This window comes from Rissa tridactyla, chromosome 1 (assembly GCF_028500815.1).
Source record: "Rissa tridactyla isolate bRisTri1 chromosome 1, bRisTri1.patW.cur.20221130, whole genome shotgun sequence".
NCBI classification, from domain to species: Eukaryota; Metazoa; Chordata; class Aves; order Charadriiformes; family Laridae; genus Rissa; species Rissa tridactyla.
This window is the reverse complement of record NC_071466.1, coordinates 142,593,609-142,607,535: the sequence shown is the minus strand read 5'-3', so window position 1 is coordinate 142,607,535 and position 13,927 is coordinate 142,593,609. Positions and strand designations below refer to the sequence as shown.

At 48.1% G+C, this 13,927-nt stretch overlaps 2 protein-coding genes across 2 annotated transcripts in view; both read right to left on the bottom strand.

The window, feature by feature from the left end:
• LOC128904555 (C-type lectin domain family 4 member D-like) overlaps window positions 1–8,400 on the bottom strand; it is a 23,453-nt gene extending 15,053 nt beyond the window's left edge. Inside the window, exon 1 of the mRNA XM_054189081.1 lies at window positions 8,316–8,400. The gene's annotated coding sequence lies outside the window, so the exon portion shown is untranslated. The remainder of the gene's footprint in view (window positions 1–8,315) is intronic.
• On the bottom strand, window positions 6,360–13,927 carry NECAP1 (NECAP endocytosis associated 1). Its single transcript, XM_054189075.1, has 8 exons — window positions 13,730–13,927; window positions 12,396–12,496; window positions 12,153–12,257; window positions 11,663–11,744; window positions 11,149–11,257; window positions 10,880–11,066; window positions 8,819–8,912; window positions 6,360–8,698 (listed from the first exon to the last, which is right to left on the bottom strand). Exons 1-8 carry the CDS (start codon window positions 13,825–13,827, stop codon window positions 8,650–8,652), a joined length of 825 nt encoding a protein of 274 aa, XP_054045050.1. The 5' UTR covers window positions 13,828–13,927; the 3' UTR covers window positions 6,360–8,649.

Sequence of the window (13,927 nt, the reverse complement as noted above, 5' to 3'; positions counted from 1 at the left end):
GCCTTCTTAGAGGGAGGTTTTGGGGAGGGCTGCACTGATTAGGCTGTCGCACCAGGTGGCACTGGAACAGCAGCTCAAACCTCCCCATCCCTGCATCACTGGCATCGCCTGGCTCCCTCACCCTCCCTCACCTCCTGGTCTCAGGGGCAGATTTATCAGGAAGCTTGTAAATGGCCTACGCTGACCCTTACCCTGCGCCCTGCCAGCACTCAGTAGCCAAAAAGGCCCCGCATGCCATTTGGAGCCTCAGTGCCCTTGGAGCCTCAGTGCCCGTTGTGTGCTATGCTTTCACAGGCCGGCAGCAGGGCAAGACACAGGCCTCTGCTTTGTTTACAACAATATGCTAACTAAAATGTTGTTGTTTCCTACTAACCTTCTTACTGTGTGAGAAAATAGATAATTACCGACCTTCTTTACTGTGTGAGAAAAGAGTTAGTCACTGAGCTGATGTTACAAAGAGTGATAATGAGGAGACAGCCAGAAGTAGCTAATCACCAAGGATGGGATAACAAGTAGTTAATCACTTCAAGGTTCTTTTATGCATCAAGTATGTGCTCCTATACCAATTAGGACAGAGCTGTGGCTACTTCAAGGAACATCCTTATCATCATCAAGAAGTTGGCCAACTTACAGTAAACTTTTACTGTCCTGAGACGACTCAATACCTTAAAAGGATAATGTGAGGAAGGGTATCCCCACCCAAACGACCACTGAGGAACTCACGCCTGCGCAGAAGTGTCTTGCTGACGCTGCAAAATTTAATATGCATGTGCAAAAATGCTATTTGGTCATCCTAATGAATATGTAAGCCCAGGTGGAGTTATGTATTAGGTAGGTGGAATTATGAGCATCTTCTGTGTATAAATAATGGGTGAATGTCCCCGGTAAGGCGTGCTAGATTTGTGGGTTTTCCCCCTAGCACCCGATGTCGGATAAAGCAATATCTCCTCTCTAAACTACTTTTGGTTTCGAGAGCTTTTATTTCAGGTAACGGGAGCTTCAGTGCCCATCGTGTGCTATGCTGTCACAGGCTGGCAGCGGGGCAAGGCACACCGCCTGCCTCCAGAGCAGCACAGCCATCCAAACGGCCAGTCAGGACGGGACAAGGCAAAGGCCATCTAGAAACAACTGTAAAAAGCTGAATTAAACCCTAGGAGTACAGTCACTTCAGCCAGACTATTCCGGGCACTTTGTCACTGAAATACACTGGGGAAGTTTTAATGCCAAGCAGTGCGGGCTCTAGCTTTGGGGTTGAATTGCATGCAGGAGCCTCCTCACGACACAGATGTCAACATGGTCAGATGGGGAAGGGCACTTTGTTCCTCTCCAGGTGCCCGCATCAGCCACTCTTACCACACTGGGACACCGAAGTCAGCATGGGCACAGTAAAGTGAAGGGCAGGCAAACTGCGCTCCCGGGTGCTGGCCTCCAGCAGGGAGGCGGCATTGATGCAGAGAGTGAAGGGCCCCTGCTGCTGACATCCTGCAGGCCCCAGACCGGCCGTCTGGGACCGACGCAGGGGACAAAGTGCTCCGTGCTGACTCACACTAGCCTACAGCACCGTGGCCCACATCTCTTAGACTCTGCCTCCAGTTCACGTTTATTTGCGTGTTTAGCATTTTAAGAGTGGGCAGGCACAGCATGCCACGCTGGCCATCGCACAGCCTCTGCACTTCCTGAGTTGAAGAATCACAGTCAGACCTCAGCAATCCCCACCACCTACCAAACCCCACTGTGTCAGATGTCTCACCAGACACCGCTGGCCCACTGGAGGGCCCACCTCACCACAGTCGAGCACAAAAGTTGAGCTAGGAAGTAGTTCAGGCTAGAGGTATCTCATTCAACCCTTGCTCAAAGCAGGGCTGCTTCTGAAGCTAGACCGGATTACTCAGGTTCTCTTCTTACAGGAATCCTATTTCTGTATGGAATACATTGCTTAAGGACTTTTCCTGGTTTTCTACCCAAAAAGTATGGAGCAGTCACTTCCAAGCATGGTATTGACTTCAGCTTTAGGTACTAGTGACAGCAGCCCCTAACTCTGGGCCAGACATGCAGCCTATGCTGCCACATTTATAGCCCCTTAGCACATATTCTCCTGAGAAAATCCACTCCTACCCCTCTCCTCTTGGCACTGCTGCTCACTGGAATACAGTTCCTTGTCCCTGTCAGCAAACCAAAGCAATGGTTTGTGTAGCACTGCTGATGTAGCATTTCCACACATCTTTGAAGTTTGCTTAACACCCTAAGCTCACAGACAAGTGCTTAGACTTCAAAAAAGACAAGGAGGAATTCAGCTCCTATGGGCCAAACTTTAAAGACAGCACACGTACACACATGTATACGCACTGGCAGACCGCAAAACTGGGACTTCTCAATTCCAAGCCCTGCCCTACACTGTGCATGAGGGCACTGAAGCACAGAGGGCATTAGGATAGCAGAACATGTCTGCATTTGGAAGCATCAGTTCCATTACTGTCAAACTCTCAAGAGAGAAGAAAAAAAAAAAAAAATCTTCAAGCCATGCTTCTGTAAACTTGACCAGGGGTCAGTTTTAAATCATTCAGGAAAGCATTTGAATTACAAGTTATGATACTGGTGGACATGAAGGCAGAGCTTCCATTGGACTGAGGGAGGAGTTCAATAAAAGCCAATAGAAACTCTGCTGTCACCCAAAGCTGTCCTGTTGCATTTTAAACCAGACCCACCAAAGTCCTTGTTCTGTCATCTTATGGATGCCTACCTCCTTCTCCTTTGTGCCTCCTAGTTGCCAAGGTCCAGACACCCTTTGCTTTCCCCTCCACCTCAGATACTGCCAGGGACACTTTTGGATGCTGCAGTTCTGCTTTGTGGCTTGTTCTATACCCAGGTACAGCCCTTGCCCACATCCCCTGCCCAGGGGAGGTCACTGCAAGCAGCCAATCCAGGAGCCAGCATGCTCTTGCTGACAGACGCCAGATGCGATTTCTTTTCGGAGAGCAATTCATAGAATACCGGGTTGGAAGGGACCTCAGGAATCATTTGGTCCAACCTTTCACTTCACTAGTGCTAGCCAGGTCCCAGGTATGTTTGCCTGCATCACCCTCTCCCAGCTGCTGGGGGCCCTGGAGATGCTGGCTGAGCCCATGGATTGCCAGATGCCCTGCAACAAGGGGATTCAGCAGCAGGTGACAGTACATGGTCATGAGTGAGACTGAACTTGGAAGCCCTGGTCGCAGGTATCACCAACCCATCCAGGCTTGCAGACAGGAAGGGCAGACGAGTCTCTTTACATCCCTAAAGCACAAGACTCGACACAAAGGCTGTAAGCTGGGGGCAGCACCCACCTTCAGGGAATGTCTCTGCAGACTGCTTCAAGCATTAAAAAGCTGGTCTCCTAAGCAAGCCAGCTGCCTCTGCCCCAACACGCAGGAGCTGCCATCCTACAACACCTGGGAAAGAAAAGGGAAAGCAGGCTATTGCAAGTTACCTGGCTGTCCTGCCCCAAACACAAGTGATGAAAGAAGCTCACCACAGGCTTCCAACAGCTCCAGCTGGCAGAACATGGCTCTGGTCAAGAGCCGCTACAGGCACCAACTGCTGCTGACTGATCCTCCCATGCTCAGAGGCAGCTTCAAAGAACGTCTGTTAGAGCCCCAACTCCGGATGAAGACACACAGCTATAACTAATGGCAGCTAATGGCAACATTAAGCTATCAAACTAGAAGGGTACTACGTGATTTTCCTGACTATTAGCATGGCCAAAGCTATTAACTTGGAAGAAAGAGACCTGAAACAGACTCTAGACTGAGAATCTATTGGTCACATAACGTAATGAGCACTCAATGGATTGCCTAAACCTTGAGGCATTACAATGTGTATTAACTACATAAGCCGCAGTGCTCTGGTTTTATGCATTAACAGCCCAGCTGTGCTCCCTCCTACAGCTTTGTAGGTTTGTGCTGATTTAACAGGATGAGTTCAGGTTCAGATCCCGTTCCCTCATTACCAAAGCTCAGGAAGACTCCAGGGGGTTTGGTTCCTTGTTTGATTTTTATTTGGTTTTTTTTTTTGGTTTCTTGTTCGATTTTTATTTTGATTGATTTCCTCCAGTGGACATCTCTTCCTCTCCATTTCTTCAGGAGTCCACACGCAGCACCAAGGCTTTGTTAAAGCTAGCTGGTTTGTGCCTGCAATCCATATTGTGTGGCTGTAAAAGGAACAATTACTCCATGTCTGTGAAACAGGAGCTTGAAGTCACAGAACGTAGACCAGAATTAATGGGGGAAGAGGAGTAAATGCTCACATCCCACCTCAACTATGGCTCTTGCAAAAGAAATGACAACCAATAACCAGACAAAACAGGGATCCTCCCTTTGACACTTGTCTCTTGATTCTTTGTATGTGCTACAGTCTGTGTCCCATTTGGCATAAATTTTTCTTCCTCTTTGACCATTGTCCCTCTCAGACTGAGGGCAGCTCTTCCCAGTCGCCTAAGGAAACCAGCTGATCTATTATATGGAACATAATAAACGTTCAGGAGATATTGCTCAGTTTGATGTACTGATTCACATTAAAGACCTGGCATTAATCCTTTACCTAGAGAACGCTGTTGTCTGCAACATCAGACTATAGGTCTCAAGGCAGCTAGCTTCAAGTAGCCTGGCTTGTGCTACACTAGAAGAAACCACGGGCAACAGAAAGTGCAGGAAGAGGTGGGAGGATTCAGCTGGTTCAGTCACAGGGCAAGTCATTTCACCAGTAACTTACTGTCACAGCCAACTTCTCCCACTGGGGATGGAAAGATTGTTCCTGATGGGCACCAAGGAAAAAGGGGAGAGGACTTACACAAGACGCATCAAGATGTTGTGCTTTAGTAGGCCTTACTGTGAGGAAAAACACGGGGACCACGAAGATATCCAGGGAGGACTAAGCTCTCTCTGATGAACTGTTTCCCAGTCTTCTACGCACAAACAGGAGCATATGCCAGCACCTCCCCTAGGTACACCTCACCTGAAAATCTTCCTACTCGAAAAATACCCTCTTAGGCTATTCAACCCTTTTTGCTACAAGTACCTACTGAAAAGTCAGAGAAGCTTCACCATAGCTCATGGACAAGACCCTTCACCTCTGCTTGGCCAGGACCTATGAAATACATCCACCCTACTTACCAAAATGTTTACCGCCATATTTACCAAAATAGGGTACCAACTTTGCTTCTAGATCCGAAAAAAAGTTGGGGTTTTTTTGGCCACCACAGGTACTAGAATATTTGACAGTGACACCAAGCATTTACTGGTCTTATCCTTACAGCTGACTTAAAGGGTTAGGACTTCTCATCTTTATCCAGGCCACAAGACTTCAACAAAACCATATGTAGAGCTTCGCCGCCTGGCAAAGGAACACCGAGAGTGTGACTGTGCAAGAAGATATGGCTCTGAGCAGGCTTGATAAAAGCTTGTTAGGGCCTTGTGCATATTCTCCATCTTCTGGGGGAGTGGCTGCCTGGACTCAGGTACAGGTTAAATAGTAAGGGTGTCTGGCTTTGAGAAACCTCAGCAAGGTTTGCCTGCAAGCTTACCTTCGCCAAGGTTCTCAGCCTTGATCCCTGCCTGAGCTAGTGCAGCCATGCCCATGCCTGGCCACGTACCCGGCTGATCTAAATCCTCCTCCTGACCTGCTCAGATCCTCCTGCTTAGGTACCGTGGGACTGTTCCTTTGTTGGTGAGGCCACTGCCCCTGCCCGCCTTGCTGTGACTCAGCTTCCAGCTTGCTCTCCCTTTCACAGCAGCCTGCCCTTGCTGCTCCCTGACAACGGGCCAACTCAGCTCACCTCCTCACCTCTGCGCTCAGCCGACTGCTTCCCATTTCAGAATTGATTCTTGCCACACTTGGAAAACAGCTGCAGGGTGTAGAAGCCTGTAATGTCTGAAATGCTTAATGGCAGGGCAGCTAAGTTTTCTCGCTTATTAGTGTTATCTGCATTCTTATCAAGCATCACACACACCACTACAGTCAGGCCTGTTTCCATGTTGCGGGCTTGGAGGTTTGGTTGGGTGTTTTGGTTTTTTTTCGGTTGTAGTTTGTTTTGGAGGTTTTTTTGTGGGTGGTGGGTTTTTTTGCTGCTGTTGTTGTTTGGTTTTGGTTTTTTTAAACCCCATTTGGGCCAGACATAGGTCATTTTGTGTCCCCCTTCCATACTCCTTCGCTCAGACAGAGCCTGAACCCGTTCACTCATTAAGTTGCTCTTGTCCAGTCTGCAGGTCATTGCACATTTGCAGAAGGATAAGCAGGCTACTAGGATCTTGCTGGCGACATAAAGACCATCCATCTGCAGGGCTTCCAAGGCAACAACATTTTGACAACTTAGAAGACTCATGACATTCTTTTCCCCAATATTACTTGTTTAATTACCATTTGCACCAGTACATCTTATGCTTTATATACATATATCTTTAATTTTTTCTTCTTCAGCTTTTCAAATACATAATATATTATCTCCAGAACACTAACTAAGACAATACAGAAGAGGCTCCTAGTTAGTTGTTAATCGGTGTCATGAACTTCCTTGGTTTGGGGAACTGATACATAGTTGAAATGACAGGACCTCACAATGATTTGAGCAAAAAAAGAAAAAGGAAACAACCAGCAGAGTTCATGTATAGCCACCCACAAATTCAGAGGAGGCAGGAAGTTTAAGTACAATGAGACTGCAGGAGTGACGATGGAGTTGGGAGAGGGGTAGCAGGGGGAACACCAAGAAAGCCAGAGGATCAGGATTAAATAACTACTTAAAATACGTCCAAGAGCAGTCTGGTCCCCTCTTCGTAAGTGGAAATGCAGCAGCTTCAGAGCTATTTTGAAGAATTTTACTTCCCCGAGGGATTGGTATAAGCGAAACTTTGTCTCCAAAATGCCCTCACTGTAGTAAGACGACAAAAAAGACAAGAGACCTTTGCAAGTGCAAGGTGCATACAACTAGCTACTCTCTTTTAAAAGCCTCACCAAGCAATCTTTGCCTGAAGGGAAAAATTTACTTGCACAAGCATGGTAGCAGAGCATATCCCAGTTACAAAAGTGTTGCTGCTGGTAGAGTGTTCAAACAGGAAGAAGCCTTCCAGTGAAGTACCAAAATCCTAGTGTTCTAGTAACTGGGTACAGCTATAGAAGAGTCACTGAGACCACCTTCCCAGCTAGTGTTTTGGCTTATCGGCTAGCACAGAGGGTAGCTAGCACTGTGAGGTTTCCAGCCTGCCCACAGGCTTTGCTCAGAGTAATCAGCAGATTTACACCCTAGATTACATACACGGCTGCTGAAGATGGAATAGCGTCCAGATCAAAGGGCCTTAGGAAACTCTCCAGAAGAGAGCAGCAGACAGTAAAGTCCTTCTACCCCTTTCTAACTCCCTAAACCACACAGGAAACAGAGGGGGGTTGGGGCACATTAAAAATAAAAACACATCCAAGTTACAATAATCAGCTCACACCCCTAGAAAGTTAACCTCAGAAGAAAAGCCACCAGAAGGAACACAGGTGGGAGAACTTCACTGCCACAGTTCAATACTGAGCCTACCGTATATTTCTTGCCCAAATGCTAAGTGTGAGCTGAAAAGGGGAAGGACACTGTCCCTTTGCCAGAGAATAATCCACTGTCCCACCACCATAGTTCTTACTGTGGCATGGATATGCAGTACAGTGCCAAGTCACAACGCAAGGCCAGGGCTCAGGATAGTGACGCAGGAACATGAAATGCTGAGTAGTGGGATTACCTGGTTGTCATCTAGTGCAAGTAACTACCAAATTATAAAAAACAGGCGCGCTTTTTTTTTTTTAAGCTATTTCCAGTTAAAACAGCTCAATGACACTGAGGCTTTTGCATGGGGCAGGAGGGAGAAAGAAGTGAAAATAAGAGAAGTTCCTCCAGTGAACCTGCAAGCCAAACAAGGGGCCTTAAGATGGGGTACCCACCCGGTGCTAAAACACAGTGACAGCAGGTCACTCAAGTACTCAAGGACTTGCCTGACTCCTCCCACAAGAGCACGGGAACATCCAGCACTATCAAGAATTGCACCAAAGAAGAGTAGTGTGTGCACGGGGAGATTCACTCCTCATCACAGACATTATTAATCAAAGAGAGTTTTGTGTTGAGAGAAGACCTAGCTCCTTACAGCTTCCATTTACAAGCTGCAAGCCAAATGCAGCTGCCCTCAGAACTGCAGGGCAAGCTGCAGAGACTTGAGTCACTATGGAAAGCAGTCACAAAAAGCAACAGCCTAACCAGAGAAAATTTAAAGGACAAGGAACCCAGAGGCACCTACCCAGCCTCCTCCTGTACCCACCTTCTTCAGGATTCCTGTTTTCCCTGTAGAGAAAGACAGGGAAAAAGAGCTAGGATGTACCACGTAATGGCCAAGTAGGTGGAAGAGATGAGGCGACCTCTCTCCTCCTTGCCCATCTTGGGAGGAGTCAGTATGTTCTCTTTAGGTTCAGTGGCTTCACTGTAGGATGAAAAATACTAAGTTTTGACTGAAGTGAAGATCTGGTTTAAAAAGGAAGGATTGTCCCAATTTGTTTTTGATTGAAGACTAGAGAGATTTGTGCCCCCTCTGATCCCCTTTGGTGCCTCTAAAGCCTCTTGGTCATCAGTTTGTCCCATTCCACTGCTTCGGCCATTCAGAACTGGACCCAGTTGGACTGCTGAGGAGCCTGATTGGGAACAGCACTGAAATAAAGAAAGAAGAATCAACAGAGCAGATCTAATAAGACTTCTTAACTTACGGCTCTTCCAGCACCCATCAGGACACTACCCTTCTTGAGTGCAGTTCCCTTCACCACAGTTTACCTGGACGCGGTGCTGAAGTCTCCCCAGAGGTCTGTGGTAGCTGATGCTGGTGCCTTGGATGCAGATGCAGGAGCATCCAGGTCTAATAGAATATCTAAGGCAAAAGCAAAAAAAAAAAAAAAGAAAAAAGTCAAGCTAATCACAAAGAAAACCCCACCTATCACCTTACACAAACTGTGGGATGCAGGGGCAGAGAATCTTTGAAGGGACTCCATCTCTCCTTCCAGAAGAAGGAAGTTACATGTTTTAAGGATTTTGTTATAACAGCAGCTCCTTTTACTGAATGTGCACTGAGCCTCCAGCTCCTATTACAGGGGTACATCGTCTTCAAGAACTATTCAGTCTCCACCTAGCATACCAAACGACAGATTTGTGACATATTACCTCTCACAGTAGAAATGAGGCTCAGACTCAGGCCAATCTCAGCAAACATAACAGTTGCCAAGCAGGCATCACCTTAACAGTACAAATCACACACTGGAGCCCAGCCCTATTTAGAAGCTTGCGGTTTCTCCTCACCCTGATCTGTGTACAGCACTGCTAAAGTCTCTGCCTTCAGAAGAGTACCATCAGCTCTGCAGACACCTCTGTATGGTCACACTAAAACTGCGTACAGCATCCACAATTTCGCAGCAACCTCTTTGTTACAGAATCACAGAATGGTTTGAGTTGGAAGGGGCCTTCAAAGATAATCTAATCCATCCACACTGCCATGGGCAGGGACACCTTTCATTAGGTCAGGTTGCTCAAAGCCCTGTCCAGTCCAGCCTTGAACACTTCCAGGAATGGGGCGTCCACTATTGCTCTGGACCACCTGTTCCAGCATTTAATCGCCCTCATTGTAAAGAACTTCTTCCTTATATCCAATCCTAATCCATCATCTTTCAGTTTAAAACCATGGCCCCTTGTCCTATTCACTACAGGCCTCAGTAAAAAGTCTTTCTCCGTCTTACTTACAAGCCTCCTTTATATACTGAAAGGCTGCAATAAGGTCTCCCTTAAGCCTTCGCTCCTCCAAGCTGAACAACCTCAACTCTCTCAGCCTTTCTTCTTAGGAGAAGTGTTCCAGCTCTCATCACTTTTATGGCCCTCCTCTGGACCCGCTATAACAGGTCCATGCCTTTCTTAGACTGGGGACCCCAGAGATGGGTGCAATATTCCAGGTGGGGTCTCACCAGAGCAGAGATGGGCAGAATCACCTTCCTCAACTTGCTGGCCACGCTTCCTTTGATGCAGCCCAGGATGTGGTTGGCTTTCTGGGCTACAAGCACATATTGCTGTCTCATGTCCAATTTTTCAACCACCAGTATCCTTAAGTCCTTGACTGTAGGACTGCTCTCAATGCATTCATCCCCCAGTCTGTATTGGTACTGGTGATTGCCCCACTGCAGGTGCAGGACGTTAAACTTGGCCTTGTTGAACTTCACATACATATATATGTGTGTGTGTACACATGCATGCATACACGTGTATGCATAAATTTCTGTTGAACTTCATACATATATGAAATTTTATATATAAATAATACGTATTATATAAAATTATATAACTATTTTTAAAATAACCCATTATACTCACAATTCTACTATACTTTGCACCTCTTTGCTGCTCATACTAAAGCTTCCTCTCTGCCTATTCAAAGCCACTCAAGAAGTGCTTTTCCTGCATCTTTCAACAACAATCACAAGTCTATATATATTTTTCTGCAGAAAGCGAGTGACTGTGCAGTACTTTTCTGGACACCCTACACAGCTCCGCCAGTGTCCCTAAAGCACATACAAGTTCAGAAAAATACAACTATTTATATTTCGTACACACACCTCCCTGGCTCATTTTAACCAAGTTGCTTGGTTTCTCCTTTGCAAGGACAGGAGCTACAACATTGTCCTCCTGGCAAGAACAACAAGCAGGTATTATTAAATAAGCAGGAAGATCCTCAGGTCAAAGACAGCAATCACAGGGCACTGTTGGCACTAGATTGAACATCAGTCCCCTGAAGCAGGCCTCAGTCTTCTCTGTGCACCCACCAGCGTCTGACAGACTGTTTGCACTAATGTTTACCTGCACTACCCACGTTACTCGATTTCAGCACGGGTGGTGGTGTGACATGGTTGGCAATGGCTGTGGAAGAAGGGGGAGGTATAGGAGGGACTGCGATTTTGCCTCCCGGTGGGGGTGGCAGCAAGCTTAGGCCCCCTGATCCAGACACACGGGGCTTGGCTGCTCCTCCTTTCTTTGTCGTCATGTTCTGTATAAAAAGAAAGGACAAGTGAGGAAGAGGCTCCATTGGCATATCCATAGAAAGAAGCAGGGTAAACTGGGCTGCTTACCCCAATGTTCAGTTTTATGGTCTGCCCTTCCTTAAACCCTAAGTCCAATTTGGGACGTGTGTCAGCTTCCTGGGACTCCTTGGAGATCTCAGTCTCCTGCTTCACCCACCTAAAAAGAAGAGAGGAAGGCATAAGACCCTGTGGCAAAGGGAAACAGGGTTTCAGACAAATGCATGGTTCCTCTCCCCACCCTGCCAAAGAACTACCTTGCCTTGTCAAACCAGCTACCTCCCTACTCCCAGTGTAGTACAGCAAAAAGCTGGGACCACCACAAACCCAAGAGACTAACACTGCACCTGTAGCATCACAGGACCTAAGCTTAAAACTTACAGATCTGACCCTGCAGGACTCTCAGCTTGCATGACAGCTGGCAGCACACTCAACTCTCCCTGAGGGAGCCAGAGCAAGGTTCCACAACCATCCCAAGGAAGCCTGCGCTAAATGAACATGCACCACCACCCGCCATGTTCTACAGGCCAGAGGAAAAACGGCATTCCAGAAAAGCACAACTCACTTGAAGTGATCCTGCAAAGAGACGTTGAAGTCAAAGGCATCACCACGATCCGTGAAGCCAATGCCTATAAAAGCACTTCGTCCTAGCAAGGAGACAGGAGTCGTCATTGGAGCGCCCTGCAAACGGGCCCTTGTGTTCATTCACTCCAAAATCCTTCTGCTTCTCCTAAACCACTCTGTGCTACCTCCCTTTGACACACCTGCAACTGGACACCAGCAGCTCACAGCAGTTCATTGTTCCTAGCCTTCAGGATGCACCCTTCTTCCCATGCAGCACTCTCAGAAACTGAAGGGTCCTTCCCAGCCCCTGGACTCTGTGCAACGTAGAGAACCCTCCTTTGTTAACCTTGCCTTCATACCCCTGCAGGCACGCTACCCAGCCTTTTCAGCACTCCCAACACCATTTCAATCCATCTGGCATACACACAGCTCCATCAGGCTAAGTCTCCGCCACTCCTGTCACCTGGCATGTACATAAGCCCTCAACTCACCAGTCCCATCCTGAATTCGAATGACAAAATAGCGACTGGAATCTGTCACAGTCTCCACTGCAATGCCAGGGTATTGATCTATAGGAGCCTGGGCAAAGAGTTCCCCTGTAGGCAAAGAACTGCGTGTTAAAGAGAGCAACCTCTTGCATGGCCCGATCTGCCCCGCGCATCTCTGAGCGGCCTTAGAAGCACATAAGCAGCAATCACAGTTGCAGTCTTGCCAAGCCACTGTCTTTCCCTTACCTGAAACCTTATCCTCCAGCTTTATGTATGCGGTTTTGCCTTTGGAGGTGACACGAAGCCGCCCTGTCCAGTCTGGATGGTCCAGTTTCCAGTCAGATGCTCTGAAAAGAAAAGCAACTGTTCACTGACACCCGTTCATCAACTGTTCATCAACACCTCCACTTCTGCCCAACCACCTCAGCAAAAGGTTGTTCCCAAACCTTCAACACGTGCACCTGCCTTCTTCCACTTCTCTCCCCAGACAATATAGGAGATCTCAGCTCCGCTCTGTTACTGCCAATCGACACACATGGCTCTGACTGGCCTCTGTTTCCTCTGGATAAAGGGAAATAGATACAGTCCAGAGAACAACTTTGTCTTTACCTTTATAAGCTTGCAGAAAAGGGGAGACTGAAACCCAGAAACTCACCTGCAACAGTAAACCCAAAAGCAACTGTGAGCATCAGGAAGACCCCAAAAATTAATTAATAGGATGCTGAAAAGCCACTCCATTATTCTACCTCATTGATATAAAGTAATATCAAGTACCTCTGGACCTAGAGACAGCTAGCTTACACTAGCTAAAAGATAATACACACACTTGTCTTGTCTAGCCCATCAAACTCTTTGCTACAGACTGCTGTAAAGGGAAAAAAGAAACACCCCCACCCCCACTGGATTCTGCAACTGGAAACCAACACCTATGACCAGGCACAGCATCCACAGTGGCTAGAGTTTGCCAAGTTCAGTGAGTAGCACTGACCGTACTTCAGAGGACAAACCCACTTCTCCAGGCAGTCTGTCTGGAGACAGAGTCTGTCTGTAAGTCTCCAGCTTACAAACTCACACTCTGCTGGTCTCAGCTAAAGAGAAAGATGGCATTTCTAACGCCTGGTCCTGCAATCTCTTCCTAAGAATCACGCTGAACTCCTTCTGGCTTCCTCCCTGCTACTTGCAAAGCCAACGGGACAAATTTAACGTGCCATTAAACCACATCAGACCTGCGTCCCAGGGAACCGGGCAAACTGGGAGCAGAGGTCAGCTCTGCCTGGAAGAGCAAGTCACCCAGGAGCCCCCACCTCCTGCACATGACTAACAGAGCATCCTCCCCAGCACGGAGCAAAGCCTTCCCGCTTTCAGGCACACACCACCCACAAGAGGCGACTCAAGCCAGGGAAGCCCCGGAGCTGCAGCCGGTGGGGATTAAGCCCTCAGGGAACAGGCCTGAGCTGCTTGCGGCCGCAGGCTACAGCCTCCTAAGGCCCCGCTCGGGGCGAGGGCACCCCTTCCCGGGCCCGGGCCCAGTAGGAGCTGTGCCGGGCCGAGCCAGCCTCGAGCGCCACACGCTCCCTCACCTGTACCCGCGGTTGGAAGTGCGCGGCGGGATGCGATAGACGTTAACATCGGGCTTCACGCAGAGGACAGACTCGTACTCCAACTCCGCCGCCGCCATGTCGGCCGCTAACCCCAACAGCGCGGAAAGGAGCGAGGGGTGGGAGCCTAATAGCCCGGAACGCTTCCGGCCGCCATCTTTGATGAGGGCAGACACTGCC

Coding starts and splice junctions, on each gene's coding strand:
- NECAP1 (XM_054189075.1), bottom strand. CDS start 13,827: ATGGCGGCGGCGGAGTTGGAGTACGAGTCTGTCCTCTGCGTGAAGCCC. Junction 11,067..11,148: donor CCATAAAACTGAACATTGGG/GTAAGCAGCCCA, acceptor CTTTTTATACAG/AACATGACGACAAAGAAAGG. Junction 8,699..8,818: donor GACTTCAGCACCGCGTCCAG/GTAAACTGTGGT, acceptor TCTTTATTTCAG/TGCTGTTCCCAATCAGGCTC.